Here is a 23,560-nt window from a genome sequence, read left to right as displayed (position 1 = left end):
TTGTCATCGTCCCGCCCCCCATGTATACTGCTCTGAGCTTCTCAGAGAGACACACACATCTGGAAAGTAGATCAACTACCTCAAATGTTGTCCTCCTGAGATGCTGAAAATATTTGTGTGGAATGGGGATGCGGAGAGGGGATGCTTCCAGATGAAAGTGCAGTCCCACTTTGGTCATAAGCCGAGTCCCCTGGTAACTGGTTGATGTCATATCTGGGAACCAGCCATGGCAAACAACTCTAATGTATCTCAGTTGTTTCTTTGAATGGAAAATTGCCATTTCAAGGAGAGGAGAGGAGAGGAGAGAGGAAATTGCCATTTCAATGGAGAAGAGAGAAAAATGCTCAAACCTCCAGCTAGGTTAAAGTAGTGTCATAGCAATATGCTTTGTTCCTGAGAACATCTAGGAAATCCACAAAACAGCTTGGATATTAGAGATTGAGAGGTAGGGGTAGTCCTACATGCAGAGACACTGCTGGAACTTCTTGAAACTGACAAAAAGCTGATAACTCTTTATCTTGCTGTTTTTCTCATCACTTCTTCCTACTATACTTTTTTTCCCCCCGAGACAGAGAGGGAAAGATGTGGGGGGAGGGTGGGGAGGGATCCCCTACTCGCAGAGGCATAATCATCTCCAGGCCCAGTTTAGAAATAAGCAAAAAACCACAATCAATTTCAGTTTCCTTTGAAAATGGATCCAGGAGGACAGGAGATGGTACATCTAGTCATCTGGAAGTGCCAAAATGCATTAATCCAATCCTTTCTAAGCAGATGGTGAAGGTTTGAACGACAGGCTATGCCCACATTCCAGTTACAGGGTTCCCAGTCATGCATAAGTTATGGCCATGTTCAACCAAAAATCTTTACTGCCACTTTTCAGGCCTTCCAGGACAACAAGTTCAGCCACAGAGAAATGAGGACAAAGTGGATACCCCCTTTCCTCCTATTTTGAATACCTGAAAAAAGGCTACCATAATGGTGCTAACATTAGTTTTAGCATGTAGAAATAATGGCTGCTCTTATATACTGTATAATACCAAACCACAATTTGTTGCTGCTTAAATAAGCCTGGGGCATATACACTCTCTTTTCTATCATATCATATCCTGGTTAGCAGCCTGCTTCATGATAGGGCAAACTATGGTAATGAAATGTTTGCAAGAAAACAGCCAAGCTCAGAGAACTCCAAGGACTCCACAGGGCAGACTATTTGCCCATCTAGCAATAGCTCTCTGATGTTTGGGTCTCTTTTGCTTATGCAAAGCGTGTAGATCAGGTTGCAGGACTAATCTATCACCTGTGGTTGAGAGGTATCAGCAAGCATTGGTTTGCTCCATACCATAATGAATTTCAGTACCATAAGGGAATTTCAGTACAACAGGTCTGCTTGTGTAGTGCCTAGCCTTGATTTGGCATTATGTCTGCAGAGCACTGGTGTTTATGGATAGGGACTATTCCATTCCCACCCTTAAGAAAGGGTCATAGAAATCTAGCTTGAATAGGACCACCTTCTCCATGTAGTCTTCCTGTTCTCTGTGCTCTACCTAGAAGGGTGTGATTTTGATTCTCTCTCTCTGTGTGGCTTGGAAGGCAGACCTTTTCTTTGATTGCCTCAGCCCTGGGATATTCTGTTCCCTTTGGGGTTAAGATGGCTCCCTCCCTGCTTTCATTTAGGAAACATTTAGGAAAAGACCATCTTCTTTAGTTGGGCTTTGGAAGGATAGATTGGCATTGATTACAGCTGTTTGTTATCTCTGGTGCTTATGTTTGTTGCAGTTGCCTGTGATGCAGTTGCATTGTATTTTTTATGATTTTATGATTTATGATGTTTTTGTGATGTGTTTTATTGTTCTGAGCTTCCCAGAGTATTTTTCATTGGGCTAAATCATACAAATATGATTAAGTGGGTAAGTAAATGGCTATACAGTAAATAGCTTTCTTCCTAAGAAACTAACTTTCTAGGGACACTGAAAAGCAGAGCTTTGAACTCTCTGCACTCTGCACTAAATTTTGAAATGCCTAGGAAAGGAAGGGCAGATTATCAGCGATGCTGTAGACATGATTACTCAACAGCCGTTTGATTATTAGGTGCTCAGATGCAACTGATCTTCAGTTCTCCAGGCTCTGCTGCCATCCTTCACTGGCTTGTTCTCCGTCTCCTCCATTCACAGCTCAGACTGAGCACGGGTTCCTTTCCACCCATCTGGAACAGCACAAAAAGAACAGAATAAGGTTGCCTGCACTGAAACTTGTTACAAAGAAACAGTTAGTACAGGTATTAAATGATGCCACTACTGTAATATCAAATATAAGTACCAGCTTACTACAGGAAACAGACCAACTAATGTACACCACGGCTGTGGTTATAACTGAATACCTTGGATGCAAAATCAACAAACAAACAAAAAGAAAGCCACACAGTGCACCACCAAAATGGAAGATCTGGCTGGAAAATAATACCAACATGCTAAGATCAGATGCAAGCAAACTAGAACAGATGAAAGGAAGGAAGCTGAAGAACAAGAAGACCATAGAATACCTGGTCAAGAAATATCACCTAGAAACAAGGAAGATCAAAGAAGCACTGGAAATAATAAAGCAATAAATAACAGCCATAGCCAAAAAGATCAGCAGATACAAAGCTCAAATTGCACACTATAGGCAGAATCTCCAATTTCAGTCGAATCAGAAACATTTCTACCAATCCATCAATGGAGAGACTGCAATGAACCAGTCAACACCTGACAAAGAAGAAACAGGACAGTTCTGGGTGCAGCTATGGGACAACCCAAAGAAATACAACAAGAATGCAGCTTGGATAAAGGAGGTGACAAGAATAAAAAAGAAGCTGAAAAAAAGGGCAAGGAAGATCAAGAATTGGTTAGCACCAGGTGAAGATGAACTGCATCGTTTTTGGTTGAAACATCTGACTGGTCTACACCCAATCATTGCCAAGCAGTTTAACAATATACCACAAGGAGGTGAAATTGAAGATTGGTTAACATCTAGCAAAACCTACCTGATAATGAAAGATCCAACAAAAGGGGCAGCACCAGGCAACTACAGGCCAATTACCTGCTTACCATCAGCTTTCAAATTGCTAACTGGTGTGGTAGCTGATGCAGTCCAACAGCATCTAGTTGAAAACAAGCTCTTTCCATTTGAGCAGAAAGGAAACTGCCCCAGCAGTAGAGGAACAAAAGATCAGCTCCTAATTGACAAGATGATTATGGAAAATTGCAAGAGAAGGAAAACCAGCTTAAACATAGCTTGGATTGATTACAAGAAGGCATTCAACTCCCTGCCACATGATTGGATAATCAAATGCCTAGAATAACAGGAGTCACTAGAAACATCAGAAGCTTTATGCAAAGATCAATGGCACAATGGAAGACACAGTTGCTAATCAATGGTGATAGACTGGGATAGGTTAACATCAAGGGAGGAATCTTTCAAGGAGACTCACTATCACCACTACTGTTTGTCATTGCATTGATTCCTCTGTCAACAATACTGAACAAGTCAGGCCATGGCTATCAAACATCAAAACCATCTGCCAGGCTATCCCACCTCTTTACATGGACAATCTGAAGCTGTATGGAAAAACACCCTCTGAAATAGAATCACTGCCGAACACTGTCTGAATATACAGCCAAGATATTGCAATGGAGTCTGGCCTGGACAAATTTGCCACCCTGACCATCAGCCAGGGAAAAATAGTGAAAACTGAAGGAATCAAGATGCCCTATGAAAATAATATCAAGTGTCTGGATGAAGAAGATCACTACAAATACCTGGGCATCCTTCAAGCTGACAACATCAAGCACACTGAAGTCAAGAAGAAGGTTAGTAGTGAATACATCATGAAAGTGAAGAAGATCTTAAAGTCCAACTCAGTGGAGGAAATACCATCAAGGCAATTAACACCTGGGCAATTCCAGTCATTAGATACACAGCTGGAATAGTGGACTGGACTCAAGGAGAATTGGAACCCCAGAAAAATAATAATGACCTTATTAAATAGAATGACAATATAACAAATAATGACAATGAATCCAATGAATGCCCTTCATCCATGCAGCTATGTTGACAGACTCTACTTACAAGAAGCATAGGTGGGTGTGGAATGTTACCAGTACACCAGACAGTTGAAGAAGAAAAAAGGGCATTGGAAGAATATCTGAAGGACAGTGAAGAAGATGCACTGAAGCTAGTAAACCATGAAGGCTCACTGAATACTGAAGAGGCCAAACTGGACTATACGAAAGACCAAATGAAGAATAGAAAAGAGACATGGCAAGACAAAGTATTAAATGGCCAGTACACAAACTAGCAGGCAATGACAAAGAACAGGAAAGTTGAAGAAAGAGACAGAGGGACTAATTCTGGCTGCACCAGACCAAGCCTTAAGAACAAATGCATACAAAGCTAGAATTGAGAAGACAACAACAGACAGCAAATGCAGCCTCTGCAAAGAAGCTGAAGAAACAGTGGACCACCTAGTTAAATGCTGAAAGAAGATCACACAGACTGACTACAAACAACAGCATGACAAAGTAGGAACAATGGGTGCACTGGAATATCTGCAAGAAATACCATTTGCCTGCAAGCAAGAGGTGGTGGGACCACAAAACAGACAAAGTAATACAAAATGAAGAAGCTGAAGTGCTCTGGGACTTCAAACAGACAAGCACCTGCCACACAACATCCCAGACTTAACAACTGTTAATAAGAAAGACAAAAAAGTCTGAGTAGTGGACATTGCAATACCTGGAGACAGCAGAACAGAAGAGAAAGAACTGGAGAAAATCACAAAATACAAAGAACTGCAACTAGAAATAGAATGACTGTGGCAAAAGAAAGCAAAGATAGCACCAATAGTAACAGGCACCTTGGGCGCAATCCCAAAACATCTGGAGTACCACATGAACACCATTGGTATTGACAAAATCACCATCAATCAATTGCAAAAGGTAGCTTTACTTGGAACAGCTTACATCCTGCCACAATACCTTTAACATCATCAAACAACATCTGCCTATCCCAGGTCCTTGGGAGGGACTTGATAGGTGGATAAAGATGCCAATTTCAGTCTAAACATCTGGCTAATTGTGCAACCAACAATAATAATATTGGCATGGAGGGAGAACTTTCACATCCCCCAGAATCGGACAGAGAGCTATAGAAAAGCCTGATGTGAGCAACCTAGCCCTTTCTCATTCACATTCCCTAATCATTGGTACTGAGACATTTGCAGTCTGTTGCTGTCTTCTCAGTTCTGGCTTTGTATGCATTTGTTCTTAAAGCTTGGGCTTTGCAGTTCTTCCAATTATACTTCTGTGAATACTTTATTTCATATTATAAATCGACATTGATCTGCTAGCCTCTGTTCTGTTATTTCTGATTCTGGATGTTGTTCTTTCTAGAACTGGTGCATTCTTTTCAGATATCCTCTTCCCACTGGACTTGATTTGTAATAGCAGATCATTATTTCTTTGTTTTCAGTCTTTGTATATTTGCGACAGGTAAACAACTTTTCTTTCAGTAGTCCTGCAGCGGCTGCCCCTGGTTGCTCAGCCAACAGTCCTGAGTCCTGTAGCCCACATGCCACCAGATGACCAGGAACTAGAACAGTCCTTGTTGACCCGGGTGACAACCGATCCAGTATAGGTTTCTGTAAATTACGTCTCACCATGTTGTTTATGGGAGAAACACTCTTCATCTGGCTTCTCTGATGAGACTTGTGCAGTATGGTTGAACCTCTGGAATAGCTCTTATCCTCCTTGGAGCACGCAAGCCCTACAACCACGTCAAGGTCGTGTCTCACTGGATGAATAATAATAAAATTGGCATGGAGGGAGAATATTCACATACACCAAAATCAGACAGAGACCTATAGAAAAGCCTGAAGCAGGATGTGAGCACTGTAGTCTTCTCTCATTCACGTTCCCTAATCATTGGTACTGAGGGACCAAGCACCTCCAGCACTGGAGCTCCCTGCACTAACATTGTGAGTAGGAGCCACTGATAGTCACATTCTCCTGAACATTTTTAATCCTGTTGAAGGTAAGCGATCATGCATACAGTTGTGCTAGGGAAGAGAGTGCTTGCAGATGTTCTTCACATGCTTTCTCCTTGCTTCAAAAGCTAGCAGATCCTAGTGGAGTGGATTTGGAAATAGGGATGTGGCAGCTTAAATATTTGAGGACCACATGTAGTCTGTAGGCTACCCTTGTGTAGATCATCAGATGCAGAAAGGAAGTCAATCTGTTCTTTTTTCACAATTCTGAGTCTTGCTTTGTAGATACTTAAACAAAAAAAAATCATATATCCATTTGAAATGAAAGGGGCCTTGTAACTATATAAAGTTAATTCCAGGTCTTTGCTTCCCTCAGATCCTGAAGAATGGCATCCTGTACCTGTGTAAACCTTTGGATTTTACAGCATTTGGTTTCTTATTAAAATTTGCAAGGGGAACTCTGCAACTTTCAAATTAAGAATTCTCTGAATGTTATATTTATTTATTTTATTTATTTATTTTCAAATTTGTATGCTGCCCATCTCCCCCAATGGGTGACTCTGGGTGGCTCACAATAATAAAAAAGAAAAAACACAGGACTCTCCAGACATAGACATAATCTATAAATAGTTAAAAAACATATATAAAAATGGCCTAAAAACCTCCTATAATTTGGCCCTAAAAAACCTGTAAGATGCTGGGGGGGGGACAACCCCTCACCCCACCAGCCATCTCCACAGGTGCAGGCCCCCCTCTGGCCCCCAGGCCTTCTGGCAGAGCCAGGATTTGATCTCTTTCCTGAAGGCCATGAGGGAGGGGGCACAAAAAGGAAATGATATTACATTTCACTTGTCCACATTCCCCAAGTCACTCTGAATTGTGCAGCCTAGGCTAAGAGAAAGAAGTCAGATATCAAAATATTGGTTGTCAGAATACTTAAGACTGGCTGCAATTCAATTTCAAATGGAAATATTGTATAAATAATAAATGAATCAATATTACTATTACTGATGATGTTTGGAAAGTGCTTCTAAATAATCCAAACTGGGGAGGATCATAGTTAATGGTACTTATTATGAGCATACAGTAGCTGGTCTTTAGCAGTACAGCCCAGAGAGAAAATTTATGCCTTTTGTTTATTCTGTTTTGCTGCTTAGTATCTTCCACTGAACGGAGAATTCATTCTGGCCCCTGGTGCTGGGTTTGCAGCTTTCGATGGCAATTACAATCCAGGATGTGAGACAGGTATTGTGCTCAGCCAACCATTAATTAGTCATGCAAATTAAGCACTATGAGATTATTCCTCAGTTGTGCCTCTGCTTATTTGAGTCATTCTTCCAGTTATCATAAACTTTCCCCTGGAGCCCTCCAAAGTTTTAGAATTATCATCAGAGCTTTCTTTTTCTATAATGGGAGAAGAAAGAGGAAATTACCAACACAGCCCATGTATATTTTTTCAGGACCTTTTCCTGTGGATGTGTCATTGATAGGAGGTGTACTTTGCTCTTGCTAAAGCTGCATTTGCTGTAGGGCAACTCACACAGAGGATATACCTATGGGAATCATACTTATTGAACTTCCTTTATTTCTGCTGGTGATATTGAAATCTGCATTTTTGAGCTTCAAGGCCTTTCTTTAAAGGACTATATTGGCCAGACTTGTTTTGATTTGGAGCCAAGTCTTGGAACCTCTTTGGAATGTTGGATAATAAAGTTAATAGCCTATGTGGGTTTTTGCACACACAGCTTAAACTTTAAGTTATGTACATCTAACCATACTAATTTCAGTGGATTTAAGCATACCATAACCCTGTTACACCCAACATAGTTCTGGTTGTTTCTTCAGTGATTATAGGTACTACATCTAGATCTGTGTTTCTCAACCATGGCAACTTTAAAAGTCCTTACATCTTTAAAGTTGCCAAAGTTGAGAAACACTGAGGAGTCAACATCTAGTACAATGAAATTGCAAATGAGTTGCAAAAGTGCTTATATCATGTTTTGCACAAGCTACATTAAAATAGTATATTTGACTTTTGCAGTAGGAGGACATGGTGATTGAATATGGGGATTCAACTAATTCTATACTAGTATTGAATACAAATCAATTAGGAGTTTTTGGTGAGACGTGGAGATGTGGGGCATGAAAAAAGATATCACAGAGAAGCAGTCCCTTGTGTTAAGTAAATGGTGAAGTCCATTCACCTGCAGTCTATGTACTGTGGATGATGTTCCTCTGAAGGAAGAGGATGTGGAAGCTTTATCTGTAAAAGAAAAATCCCATGTCCCATGCAGTTCAGCAATGTTAAGTGCCATGGCAAGGACTTTGGGTTCTTGTGAGTATACTGGATTATGCATAAATATGTGACAGCTTCATTAATATTAAACAGAAAGTTGTTAATGAATTAAATATGAATTTCAGTAACGCACTGTGTATAATAGCTCCCATGTACTATAATTCCCTAGCAGAGGAATTATGATACTCAGTCTATGGTTGGCATGTTTGTAAAAACGTGATGGCTGTGGAAAAAATGGCTAATACATTACTAATAAAATTGTCATACTTACTGTCATCCTAGCTTCCCACAGGCTTATTCACATACCATATTTATGGGAAATTCTCTCCAGCAACTCCATTTAAGTTCTAGGTAGTGTTCTATTAAAATGGCTGAGGTAATAAACCAAATATTGCCATAATACAGTATTGTGGTTCTAATCTTTTATCACCAGCAGGGGTTGCTTGCTTTAAAGGAAAAAAATTAACTGCACTAATCCAACAACTGAATGGGAAGCAGCACCCAGCTCAAAGATACAGCTTAGCTTTTCCCAGTCTGGTACCCAAGTTGGATACTTTCCACCCTCACAGCTTGGTCGATGGCCAAGAAAGCCAAAGTGCTCGGAAATAAGCTTTTCATAAATTGTTTGAATGCACATTGGGCAAGGATGGTGCCACTATCACAACCCATCCCTTCCTTCCTACCTTACATTCTACTTACTTTTCAAACTGTTTTCTGCATAAACAAGTGTCAGCATTGAAAGGAAGGAAATATGATCAATATCTATCATATTTACATATGATATCTATCATATGTATATATGATAGATTTATAAATATTTATCATATTTATATCTAACATGATATCAAATATATTGTAAATATGATACATATTTATCATATATGAATATGATAGATATTGATCATATTTATAGGATAAATAACTTTGGGGGAACACCTGGGCTTGTACCAGGGCTACAGAAGGTCATTGACTCCTCTTGGCTGCCAAATTCTCCAACCAGAGTTGTAAAAATGAAGTAAATTAAAAATCTCAGCCCTGGTATCTACCAGGGCAACCAAAATTGGGAAGATGACAGATGGAGTGTCACATTGCAAGCCCTGTCACTTTTGAATGATGATCTGTCTACCATCTTGTTGATTTTGACACACTCACCTATGGATACCACTGATCCTGTCCATCTGTGTGATAGAACCCACATATTGCAAGAAAAATGTTAACTCTGCATCACATGGATAGGCTCAATTTTTGGTAAATTACAACTTTCTCAGAACCCTCTGTCTCCTTGACTCACCCATCAAAAATCAGCCTAAGCCTGGCAGAAAAGTCAAAGGGAGATTGGGTGTTTCTGGTTTAAAGTGAATCACCCCCAAAGGGTGATAATGACAATATTTGTGATCACCGTATGAAGGCTGGAGGTAGAAGCACCCCATAAACATATAGGAAAAGGCAAGAGCAATTTAAGGATCTAAAATCTAAAAACAAACAAACATTTTAAAAAGTTAAAGTCTGGGAAAATAAAAAGCTGTTTACTTCATAAGGATACAGTAACACTACAATGAAAAATGTGAGCACTATTTGAAACGAGATAGTTTATTCTATTTTAATTCTAGAAACCATTGAACCAAAATAAGGGACATAGAAGTTTGGTTTTAAAGAAGAACATAACAATAGTACATTCATAACAGGAATCTGAAAGAATGGTATGGTCAAAACACTTCTAATTGGAGGAGAAGTGTAAGGGAAGTATTTAATACATTGTGCCTTGCAGAGACTTAACATTACCAATATTTATTATTGCTTAAAATAATTTGGGTTATCATGGCTATTTTGCCAACAAACATTGATGGTGTGATCTGGGAGTGAAGTGGGGCCACAAATGGGGTTTGGGGGCCATGGGTTGTCTACCTCCATGCTATATGATGGATTTGGAAAGGGTGTACAGGGAGTAGTGTCATTCTGTGTTCCAAGGAGGGTGTGTGTGTGTGTATTCCTGGAATTGGTGGAATGCTACTACAACAGTAGACCTAATGAGAGGGGATATATGAAACATGTGAGGGAACTACAGATAGACAGAAGACCTACATCCATACTAACTGAGAAACAGCTAGTTACCCAATGCTTCAACATAATGAAGAGGAAGCTGCTCTCACAATTTGAGATAGATCAACTACACATTACATACTGGACTCAAGAAGACCTGGAAGGACAACTGGATGTGCAGCCAACACCTGAGGCTGGAACATCTCTGCCACCCCCATTGTTACAAAGCACAGCAGCTGATATGAGACATAAGATCATGGATAAGCTAGCTAAAATCAACCCTCGAGATTGATTACCAAGGCTCAATGGAAAAGTACTATCAGATAGCATGCTAGAAGATGCCAATAGAGCCCTCATGACAATCCATACTACCACCATAACTCAAACCAAGAACTGGTATACACTACAGCTGCTGTAATCCTGGAGATGCTTGGCTACACAACCAAGAAGAATAGCAATATATACCTCCCTTGGAAAATGAGGTTGGAGGCTAAGATCAAGGCAACTTGGAGAGATGTTAGTCAGCTGATGGAACTACAGAAGGGTGTGGAGATTAAGGATAAGACTCAGCTATTGAAAAAATACAAGGGCCTGACTCCATCTGAAGTCCTAAAGACTGCTAAACAAAGGTTCACAGCACTGGCTACCAGGCTAAGGAGATACACTAGAGAAGCAGAGGCCAAAAAGATGAATGCCCTGTTCTCCAAAGGACCATCCAAGGTGTACTCCCAACTGCAATGCAGCTACACAGTAACAGCAGAGCTACCAACAGCAGAAACTGAACAGTACCGGAAGAACATATGGGAGAAGGGCAAGACACATAACACCAATGCAAAGTGGCTGCAGAACCTGAGAGTAGACCACAGCAATCTCCCAGAACAGGAACCAGTCACCATCACAGTAGCAGACATCCAACAGCAGGTCAAGAACATGAAGAGCTGGACAGCACCTGGCCTAGACATGATCCACACCTACTGGCTAAAGAAACTAACAGTAGTGTATAAATGCCTAGTGGTACAGATGAACCAGCTGCTAGCAGCAGGCTCCCACCCAGACTGGCTAACACAAGGAAGGACAGCATTGATCATGAAAGACCCCTACAAGGGAACAGAATTGTCCAACTACCAGCCAATAATCTGCCTCCCTACAACATGGAAAGTCTATCAGGTATCATAGCCATCAAGCTACAGGACCATATGGGACAGTACATAAGCACAGCTCAGAAGGGCATTGGGAACACCAGAGGCTCAAAACACCAGCTGCTCATAGATAGAACAGTTGCCTGAGACTCAAGGTCTAGACAGACCAATCTGAGCACAGCCTGGATTGACTACAGGAAAGCCTATGACTCAGTGCCACACACATGGATCTGTGAGTGCCTGGCACTATACAAAGTCAACACTAAGGACCTTCCTCAAGAACTCAATGGGACTGTGGAAGACAACACTAGAAGTCAACTTAAGACAGCTCGCACAGGTGGCCATCAAGTGCAGCATATAGCAAGGTAGTGCACTGTCCCCACTGCTGTTCTGCATAGGCTTGAAAACCCTCAGCCAGATAATCACAAGGATTGGATACAAGTTCAAGAGTGGAACTACCATCAGCCACCTCCTCTACGTGGATGACATCAAACTGTATGCTAAGAGTGAACGAGACATCGATTTACTGATCCACCTGACACGGATCTACAGTGAGGACATTGGGATGTCATTTGGACCAGAGAAGTATGGCTGGATGGTAGTAAAGAAAGGGAATGTAGTTAAGGCTGATGGGGTGGAACTACCAGCGGGCCACATAGCAGACATACAAACCAGCTACAGGTACCTTGGTATCCCACAGTCACACGGGAACCATGAGGAGGAGGCAAGGAAGATAGCAACATTCAAGTATCACCAACGATTAAGACAGGTCCTGAAGAGCCAGCTTAATGGGAAGAACAAGATGGCATCATCATATACACCCTGCCAGTCATCAGATACCCTGCCAGTATAGTGGACATGGAGGCTGTCGATGTGAAGACCCGGATGCTCCTCACAATGTATGGAGGTTTCCACCCCAAGTCCAACACTCAGAGACTGTACACCACCTGGAAAGAGGGTTGGTGGCGTCTGGTGAGTGTTAAAGCCACTGTCCTCGATGAAACCCAGAACATCCAGAAGTACATCAGTAAGATGGCAGCCAAAGATGAGCTGCTGAGAGAATGCCTGAGGCAGCAGCAGACATGAGAGGAGGTTCAAGCAGAGGAAGTGCCATGGCAAGACAAAACCCTGCATGGGATGTACCATTGACAGGTTAATTTAGCAGTTGCAGCTGGTGGCAGAAAGGAAGAAGAAACAATGTCTAGGTATGAGGGAGAGTGCCAGACTGCTACTGCTTCTCAAATAGTCTCAGCAATGGTTCCTGTGCCATAAAGTTATGCAGTAGCTGAACAACTTCAAATACATCCATTCTGAAAAATAAAGTTTTCACCACAGATGAAACACAAATTCTAATACGTCCAGTGACACATCTATGGAATGTCTGTTGACTGCATGAGAAGTACTGTAGATTCAAAGAGATTAGATGCATTGAATTCCAAGATTTTTCCTTGATTTTATTATTAGGCTAATCAACAACAGATGTAGTAATAGATTTCTATGAGAGGAAAAAGGTCAATGGAATTTTTGGAATGCATGGATAAAATGTGCTATACTGTATGTTATAGTTACAATATATAAGAGAGGTCTCCTCATCTTGATGACATCCAGATGTGTTTGTTCTACAATTCCCAGAATTCCAAGCTGCCATGGCCAATGGCTATGCTTGCTAGGAATGTTGGAAATTGTATGGTCAACATATCTGAAGAGTACCAAATTTGACAGGACTGAACTAGATTATTAGAATCTCAGATTAATAATAAACTTTGGCATTTGAAATCCAGTATTTGTCATACACAATGCCAATATCAGTAGAATGATTCCTAGATTACTATCAATTATCCTTCATTATGAAGAAAAATCTTATGAATCAAATTGCCATGTAGATTGGACAATACAGATAGTCCTTGCTTAACGACCACAATAGGGAGCAGAAAATTGGTCGTTAAGTTGGGCGGTCATTAAGTGAGTCACCACATGACCAGACCTGATTTTATGACCTTTTTTATGATGGTCATTAAACAAATCACAGGGTCATTAAGCAATTCACATGGTCATTAAGCACATTCAGTTTCCCCAATGGACTTTTTTGCCAGAATTTGCTTAATCACATGATTCACTTAATGACTATGTGATTCGCTTAACAACCATGGTGATTCGCTTAACAACCATCATAAAAAAGATTGCAAATCACAATCATGTGACTGGGGTGGTGGGGTGGCAGTTTGTGACAGTCATAAGTGTGAGTACAGGACATAAAGGACTTTTTATGAGGCCATCGTAACTTTGAACCATCCTTAAACAAACGGTCATTAAGCGAGGACTACCTGTATATTCTACATGCCCATAGATTTAAAAAAAATAATAATTTCAGCATTCATTCTGCAGATTTATGAGCAATTTAAAAAATCAGTGAACCCAAATGGATTTCATATTATGGCTCTTACTCTCTCTTGTCATTTTCATTATTAGCTTCAGAAGTCTCATTTAATAGTGCAGAGAATTATGAGTGGTATGATCCTACATTATGGCATGCTGCAACCTCTTTGGAAAACTTAGATCTGGGCAAATACATTTTCCTCGTGGATGAAGAACGGGTTCCGTGCCAGTACGATGATGTTATTTTTCAGCCTGAAACATCCTTCCGAGTGAACATCAATTCTGAGCAGATGATACAACTTAAGAGCATTTCAATCATGGGGCAGGTAAAATCATCACCTTCCATTGTGTCCCCTTTTCTCCAGAAAAGTTCATAGCTAGTAATATCAATTTTTTCCAAATTTCTGTTGAATTGCCATGGAAAATAAATTGCATTACTTTCAAATATTTAAATACCCCATTTTATTATCTCAGTCAATTCATTTTGGGAATTCACCACCCATACACATTTCCTTAGAGCAAATGGCATTCATTCCAGATGAGGAGAAAAACACAATGTGTATGCATGTGTGCAATAAAAAAAAGAAAGAAGGGATATCATATCTAAAGAATCTGGTTGGGCATTGCACAGTTCATAGCCCTGGAAGACACTCAGAAGATTTGTATTTCACAATATAAAGATAAAGATATTGGCCCAGTGCACAGGCTTAGGAAGAAAGGTCACATCATCCTTCCTCCTGAGATTAGGTTAGCGCCATCCTTTTTGCTATTCTGAAAAGCCCTCAGGACTTGGTTATGTGATCAGGCCTGGGGCTCCCAGAGAACCAGAGACCTGCTTAGATGGCTCCATTGCTGAGGGGGCCATTTTTATTCTCCCTTCCCCTATGATTTGTATTTTTGGTTTTTGTATAGTATTGATTAATGTGGTTTTTTATTATTATTTTTCTGTTGTTTTTATATTTGTTTTTATCTGGTTGTTGTACGCTGCCCAGAGTTGCTTCAGTGAGATGGATGGCTATATAAATTTGCTTAATAAATGATTAAATAAATCTGTTCTAAAATATTTATTTATTTATTTGTATTTTGAATTTAGACACCGCCCATCTCATGAGAAAGTAATAAAACAACAATAAATATTAGTTAAAATACAATAAAAACAGTATAAAAATACAATAAAACCAAACACATACATAAATAATAATATCTTCCAAGATATTATTGCTAAGATTGCTAAAATTTAGCAAAAATTTAGCAAAAAATAATTGCTAAAATGTTTACAGACTCATTTAAGGAGTAAAATATGTATTGAGGCAGGGCAGGTCTGCATTTTCTGTTTTGCCCATTGCCAGGATGGGCCACTCACTACTTCCTGAGTGCAAGAATGGATGATGATGTTACAAATGCACCTCACACTTGTGTTTCCAGCTTTGATTCAAAAACTGCTGTTTTTAACCAGACCACCGTAAGCCCTTCAACTGAGTGGTCTCCAGCGCTTTGTTTCATACTAATTGCAGACCTACCTCTGATTGGCTGCAGTGCTGACATGCCCCCTTCCTTCCAACAGCTGGTTACTGCCTTGTGCAGCCATTACATGCAGGGCTTCTCTGTTCTCTGCTGAGTTGCAGTTGCCAGTTTTCTATAAACTTGCATTTGATCCAACAATGGTCTGTTAAATCAATTAACCTTCCTCAATCCTAGAAGCTCACCTCCATTCAATCTTTACACCTGGTGGTGAGGACTCTTTCCCATTTCTGCACAGTCTGGGTGAGGCACGCTCCCCTTGGTCTCCCACCTCCTGCCCACAATACTGCAGAGCTTCCTTTCCTTTTCCTTTATTTTTAAAACATCTTGATGTTGAAACCCAAGATCATTGCTACTTTGCTTCAGTGAACCCCCAGTTCTTCCTTGCTACAGTTTCTATGGACCTATAGAGGTAGGTAGAATTGGAAGGACAGCCTATTCCCTATTGCTTGTGTTGTTCTAGCATCAGAGCTGTGATATTACCAAAAGGGGAAAAAAGAAAAGAAAGGGGTCTGTATTAGGGTCAAAAGAGATAGTCTGGGAAGGGTGGTGGTAGTGAAGGCACCCGTGTATGCAGACACCTGGGAAAGCAAGGAAAAGCATAGGAACTAGAGAGGGGGGAACAACCCCTAAAAGGAAAAGGTGAGGCCAGCCAGTGAGGCATGCCTTTCTTGCAGGAATGGGAAAGGCAAGAGTCAGGGGAATAGCCAATCAATCAGGTCTTGCTGTGACATAGTCCAGACTGAGCACCAGCCCAGCCCCATTGCAGAAGTTGGCTTAAGAAACAGACAGGAGCAGCATGGGAGACACATTAAAAAAATAATCTAAGAGGTTATAAACTCTTAGATTAAATTTTTGTTACCTTTGCCTAAAGAAGCTCAAGTAGCAAGAAGAATGGGAAAAAGCTTCTGATAGAAAATGTGGAAAGTTATTGCCAGTATGAAAGAATAATATAATCTTCCCAACTTTATACTTTCCATCATCCTATGGTTGTGCTGGCTGGCTGTCATGGGAATTGATTTCCTATACATCCAGAGGGCACCAAGCTGCTTTAATAGTAGGCAACTGCCTTTCTAGAATTACACAACCCTGTATATTTCCTAGGACAGGAGTGACTAACCAATTTGTGAGGTGTGTTTGTGTGTGTGTAAAAGAGAGAAAGAGAGAGACTTCTGGAACCTGCTCCAAATATTGATGGTGAGATCACTGAAAACTAGCAAGGACGTTGGTCCTTGGCTGCAATGCAGTTAATGTTTTGAGGGGAGGATAAGGGCACAGTGAGTTTTAATTAAACTACTTTGATGGTGATTTGCTGTTGAGAGAAGTGATTTGCTGATTTTGTGTTGTCCTTCCTTCCCTGAATTGGAATTAGAACTTCACCAGTGACAGTGCCCTGACAGAATATATGCAGAGCTCTTCTGCAAAGCTTCAGTTCCAAGGGCAAGGGAAAGTCCAGTTATCACATACCAGATGTCCAGACAGATCTGGCTGTGAATGTGGAAATTCAGCAGTAAGTCCTCATGTTCAAACTTGGTATCGGGGGGGGGGGGACCTTTTCTTTCTGTCCAGGCCACATCCCCTAGGAGAGGGTTCCTCAACCTCGGCAACTTTAAGATGGGTGGACTTCAACTCTCAGAATTCCTCAGCCAGCCATGTTGGCTGGGGAATTCTGGGAGTTGAAGTCCACCCATCTTAAAGTTGCTGAGGTTGAGGAACCCTGCCCTAGGAGATATGTCAGTGCATATGACACTGTATGTCAGTGAAGGCAAAATGTGCTTCTTTTTCTCTCTCTCCAAGGAAATAGCATATTTCTCTTCCTAGGAGTCAGGAGGAATCTCCCACAGAGGGCTTTTGAAATTAGGCCATAGGCAACATTAGAGCCACAGACAGGCTTTCTTTGCTCTAGTTTCTGCTATTAAGAGACTACCAACAACAAAAGGATTGAAGGAAATGGAGTGGCCTATTAAGAATCCTTTTAAGCATAATTATATATTGCAGAGCTAATTCAGTGGATTGACTGAGTTATAAGCATCCATTCAGGCAGAAGAGACTGTTGATCCAGCAAACTAAGAAAGGAAATCTGGGCAATGGCATTCATGATTACAGAAGTATGGTAGCCTAAACCCTGAATTCTTGACCAGGTATTCCTCTTCGGGCCTTCCTGCAGAGACAACAGTGTGCAGTAGACAGTGTTCTAGAACAAACTGGAATTATGATAATATATTACTTCTGCTTCAAAACATTGATCTCTGTTACGGATTATGCCCATCATCTAACTGGGTTCCTACAGTTTCTGTTGTGCAGTTCCATCTCTGAAAGAGGGTGGGAGGGAGGGAAAGAAGTAAGTTTTGTTAGTTTACTTGGTCCTGAAACCTAGTTTTCATCCATTACAAATGAGTTGATAGTGAAAATGTGGTAACAATTTTTCTCATGGAACCTCTTGATAGGCTATGTTGGAATTATCAGAAGTCAGTTATGTAGTTTCTTTTCAATTAATATATTAACTTTAAAAAAAATTAAAAGCCCATGAGAGGAATTATTAGAAGTCAGTTGTGTAGTTCTTTTCAATTAATATATTAACTTTCTTAAAAAATAAATTAAAGGCCCATGAGAGAATCTGTGCTGCCTTGCTCCAGAATTCCAGGAATCAATGTCCAGAGGTTACGTGCAAAGATGCAATAAAGCCTGATGGTCACTGCTGTGAAATATGTGGTGAGTGGTTATTGTTGCAACTGTATTCATGCAACAGAAGAGCAAATTCCCCTAATCCCTTGTACACAGGACATGGGCTGATGATCACCCTATTCCCTTGCTCTGCCCATTCACATTATTGGGAAACTCCTGGTAGAGCTTTGCATGGGAACAATCCCAAATGGAGGAAAAGTGATTGTATATGTGTATAAGGTTTCTGAGAGTAGGAATCCAACCTGAACAATGATTAGTGAAGTAAGCTTTATAACTATACCAGAAAAGAAATGTATTTTAGAAAGACGTGATAGGGATTGAGATAGGAAAAGCCAACTACATCTTGAAAAAAGGAGAGTCAGAGACTCTCTGTGCTCTGTGTTTGCAGGCCTGGGAGCATAAGCCAAAGGAAATGATCTGAGATTAGCAATCTCATAGACAAAGAGCAAAGTGATGCACCAAAGGGGACACAAAGTAAAACCTTAACTGTCTATATACACCCCACTGTTCCTTGTGGTTAATAGGTTGTGAAGCGCTGAAAAGTTAGTGCCACCGAAGTCATCTTTCTGTTATTGTAATGGAATGTGAGAATGACCTTGGTAGACACGGGGAAGAGATGCTGCCCAGGGAACTATCAGATAAAAGGGAGAGGAGCCCACAACTGAGTAAAGGAAAGAGAAAGAAACTTAGAAAGGACCTCCCTAACGGATCAGACAGTGAATAGGGACAGTGGGAGATTTGTACTTTCAGACTTGCAAGATTGATGTCAGCCCTCCCAGGTAAACCAGACAGGAAACATGACCAGATGTTTATGGATCTACTTTATTGATAGGCTACATTAACAGAATCTTGCAAGTACTTCTGTTTCTATCCCATGCCCAGACCTGCATTCCAGCTAAAAAAGATTTAGATAATTATCATCTTCTAGGATCTTCAGCCAGTATCTTCTCAATAACCTTCCTCAAAAAAGAGAAGGTTGGAGACAGGGTGGAAGTTGATTGAGAGATGGTCTCTTCAGGAGAGAGTATACCACTGCCTCTTTCAGAATAGGCAATGGTACACTTTCCTTCAGAGGGGTATTCCCCACCTCCCAAATCTAGCCATGCACGTTTCATCTTGCCACCCAAAGATGGTAGGTGGAGCATAGATCCAACCCCCAGGCAGCAATACTCATACTATAGAGCACTTTATCCATTTCCTCAAGTTCCACAAATTCAAAAGAATCTCCAATAACATAGATAGATATTACCCTACTCACCTCACATGGCTCTGCTCAAACAGCATCAAGACATAGGCAACTTTACCTACAAAAAAAACAAAACAAAACACACATTCAGAATCATTCAGACAGACTGCAGGAGCTTTGTTCTTCAGTCAATCCCTAATTCATCTCCTTAAACAGGACCCACCACTTGGGAATCTGCAAATGCAATAAGAATATAGAACAAATGTTTTGCCACTTTCTGTAGGTCCAAACTTGATCATGTTCCAATGGTCTGTTGCATTCATTTTTAATCTTATGGTATTATTACTCTAGGTGCCTTTTCTGTTGCTTTCTTTCTGGGAGCTTCTCAGTAAGCTAGAGAGCTGTTCAGTGGGAAGAGGTATTGCAGGAGTAATTTTGTCCTGCAGGGTGCTCTGGTCATCTCATTATACTAGAGATTGACCAGATCCAAAAGTTGTCCACCTGATCATTGGAGAATTCCCCAAGAACCATCAGAAAACCCAGGATCCACCTGGTGCTTATAGTGAATTACCTTAATGGATCTTTTACCCTTGGTAGAGGTGGAGATACTAATGATCTACACTTTGACCAGGAAGTGATTTAGTCACAGCAAAAGATAGATGCCAGTGTCTACCATATTCAGCTCACATCTCATCTGCTACAAAGTAAAAACAAGGTCTCGGGTACATGCTCTCCTTTGTAGGTGTCCAGGTTATCTGGGATAAATTCATGTTTGCTATGGAGGCCATAAATTTTCAAGGCACTCCAAACACTGTCCCCAGGGCATGGAGATTGAAGTCCCCAAACACAACCTTGGGAATTTCAACACCAGCCTGGATGTGAAGGCTAGGAGCTTGTGGAGGGTACACCAGCCCTACTTTTTCACACCAGTCCAACTTTACACCCAGCTATCTCCAGAACAGTGATCCTGGTCACTGCCAAGTTCTCACAAACAAGTGCAGCAACCTCTCTTCCCTGACCTTGGCCTTATGGCTGCTACTGGCCCTGAAACCCAGGTGGGTAGATCTCTGAGAAACCCACATATCTGTCATTGCCCAGCCAGGTCTCTAATGGTGGATGACTGTACTAGATCTGCACACTCATCTACCTTAGGTCATGGATGAATGTAGTTTTATGTACACACTTCTGTTTAGCCATAACCTAAGATCAAGGCATCTGATGATTTGTCCATCCTGGCCAGGGCTAGGAAAAATGGATAAGAAGACAGGATTTGCACCAAAGTTGAGGATCTCCTTCTATAATGGTCTACCCAGTGTGGAGGAGCACAATAAATCACTAAAGAGTCCAGCTTATCAGGCAGGGATGTTGCAGAAGATAAAATTAAGAGACCCATGTAAGCTACCTTGAACTTTCAGAAAAACAGTAGGATATAAATGTAAATTATGAACATAGCAACACTTAAGGACAATATCAAACCAAGATTTAAGTGCAATTTAAAATGAAATATGTGTCAAACAGGTTAATGATGTTTCTTTTTACTTTTCTATTTCATTCACGTTTGTGATTTACCACAAACCAAATATGGAGCTTTCCCATGCCATTTTTTAAAATCCTAATTACAGTATGAAAACAAAATGCTTTAGGGAGTCACTACATGCTATTTAGACAAGTTTTTAAAAGCATTTACACCACATTTTCCAGAAATCCTATGCTCTCCTCCTCCGCATGCTGAGAAATATTCCTCATTAAACCAGTGCAGATCCAAAGCATAAATGAAACTCATGGGCGTGCAATTTTAGTGCCTCATGAGTAAAGACAGGACTGCTGTATCTTGGACCTCCATTGCACTCTGCCCAACGGTTTAAAAAAGACCAAGTTTTTACTGTATGGGCTCATTTGCGCTAAATCTGCTCCATTTGATTGTATTATTTTAAATAATATTTTCATTCTTACAGAATTTAGAATTTGGAATAAATAATGGGTAGATAGAAGAAATATCAATCAATCAATTTTATTTCAGTCATAGACCAGCATAGAACTAACAACATAACAATTATGGTAAAATAGAAATAAAAATAAAAAGTCATATTGATAGAATAAAATAAGGTAAAGATAAAATTAATGTAAAATTAGAGAATACAGGAATTAAAACCCAAAAGAATCCTATAAAATTACAATTAATTTCACAATGAATGATGAAAATGCTATACATAGCTAGGATAAGCAATACTAGAATTTATAAAACACTAGGAGAATATAAAGCTATGCTAACATATTAAGTCTAATACTTGCTGAAGCCCTGCTAGAGGGTTTTGGGATTAAAACCATCATGGTCCAACTAATTATAACAAAGAAATAGCAAAATAAAACACAGAACAGCATTTGCATATTTAAAGAAGAAGAGAAAAAAGGGGGGAGGAAGAAGGAAAGGGGGAAAAAAGAAGAGAAAATATATTGCATTATGGAAGCCTAGTTAAGGCTCAGCATCACCTCACTTCAGGAGAACTTACCACATTAGAAGAAATATAATGATGAATATTAGTTAGAATTAGTAATGATCTTAAAGTGGTTGATTGTGGCCTGAGGATGTCAGAGAGAAGAGAAGCCGTAAAAGGAACAAATGTTCCATGATATTAATAGGACTTTATACAGCAGCATATTTAATGAGCCTAAAGTCTTGTAAACTAAAATGATAGCAGTGATTCTATCAATGCCCTCATTATTGTCATCTTATATGAAATTGAGAAGTTTATCATCTCCCTAGTCCATTATTTATGAACAGCATTCTCTTCAGCATCATATTCTTCTGATCTTGTGTTCCCTAATTTTTTGAACTGAAGACATTAGGAATTGAACTTAGGACTCTCTATATTCAAGGCCTGATAACTATTTCCAAGCTATAGAATCCTTCCCTTTTACAGTGGGGCAAATTTCTGATTTCTGTGGCCTTTCAGGAAAAAATTATGTGAACTGCTTTGCAAACAATGGCCTAAAACATTCTTGCTGCACAGCAATAGATGTAGACTACCCAAGACAATCAAATTAATTTTCCACATTTATCTGGCATCTTGCAAAATTATCACAGTAACAAGTGCAAATTAAAATGTATATTTTTATGGCACTAAACATCTGCTACCTGAGGTAGATTTTAATTTATTTAAAAATCTGTCCCTACCATTACTCAGGGAAAGTCTGGATGAAAAGATGGGTCATCCATATAGGTCTGAACAATGTAAGGGACACCTCCACTTTTTGGAGAAGAACATTCCAAAGAGGGTGCCACTACCAAGCTTGTACTTGCAGAACTAATTGACATGAGAATGAGCAACAATGAATTCATCACAGTTTCAATTCATCCTTCCATGGAGAGCAAGATGTGGGGTAGATGAATGACTGAGTGTAGACATACATGGTTGATGTATCGAAGTATTGGAAGTGACCCAAAGGATATTCAGTAAACTCACTGTAGATTGACCATCACCCAAATGTAAGAATACTGTTTTATATTGTCTTATTCTGTGTTTTAACTACAGGGGTCATCATTACCTTAAAATACTCTGCTGATTTTGACATTGAACTCTATCGAAACAGAATATTCCACACTTTTCTGAATCTGGTATGTTTATTCTAAGCTTGTACATGATGGAAGTGGAGGTGTAGGCAATCAACTAGTCTGGAATAATTACCATTACAGAATAGTAGTTTGAGACAGGGATGTCTGCAGACCATGATCCAAAAAGTCAAGATGGTGCAACTGACACTTTGCACATAAAAAACAGGCAAAGCTTCAGTTACACCATTGTGGCTACTATCTTGACTTTTTTTACATAATGTGTGGACACCCCTGGAAAGGGAAGATTTAGGGGACAAATAAATGAAACAGACAACACCTCTTCAAGGACTCAGGCAGATGGGACCTAGCCCGTTTTTCACTGTATCTTTTAATGGAAGGTGCCAGAGACTGAAGCTGAGGCTTTTGGCATGCAAGTATGTGCTCTACCACTGAGCTATGTCCCTTCCATAATGGTCAGAGCTGTAATTATGCTGTATGCTGAAAGAGAAGAACACGAAAGATTTTGGGGAGCCACGTATTTGTGGTTTCTTCTCTGGTCATTTTTTTTTCTTTTCATGTAAGAGAGAAAGCAGTAAAAATGTAGCCTTTTATCATTTTTGTTTTGCACAAAAATGAAATGTATATAGATGGCTGGCTGGGGAATTCTGGGAGTTGAAGTCCACTCATCTTAAAGTGGCCAAGTTTGGACAACACTGCCCTAGAGCAAAACTGTCTTGTCACTCTG

At 40.2% G+C, this 23,560-nt stretch overlaps 1 protein-coding gene across 1 annotated transcript in view; it reads left to right on the top strand.

Annotated features, from left to right (window-relative positions):
* AMN (amnion associated transmembrane protein) overlaps positions 1-23,560 on the top strand; it is a 95,066-nt gene that overhangs the window by 50,517 nt on the left and 20,989 nt on the right. Inside the window, exons 4-8 of the mRNA XM_088149800.1 lie at positions 7,177-7,264; positions 13,964-14,196; positions 16,764-16,901; positions 17,995-18,103; positions 22,796-22,878. Of these exons, the coding sequence (XP_088005926.1) occupies positions 7,177-7,264; positions 13,964-14,196; positions 16,764-16,901; positions 17,995-18,103; positions 22,796-22,878 (651 nt within the window). The remainder of the gene's footprint in view (positions 1-7,176; positions 7,265-13,963; positions 14,197-16,763; positions 16,902-17,994; positions 18,104-22,795; positions 22,879-23,560) is intronic.

Source organism: Python bivittatus, unplaced genomic scaffold (assembly GCF_059951505.1).
Source record: "Python bivittatus isolate LINGU-HERP-01145 unplaced genomic scaffold, Pbiv_v1 ctg000580_np1212, whole genome shotgun sequence".
NCBI classification, from domain to species: domain Eukaryota; kingdom Metazoa; phylum Chordata; class Lepidosauria; order Squamata; family Pythonidae; genus Python; species Python bivittatus.
The sequence above is the reverse complement of the archived record's forward strand: the minus strand, read 5'-3'. Positions and strand labels throughout refer to the sequence as shown.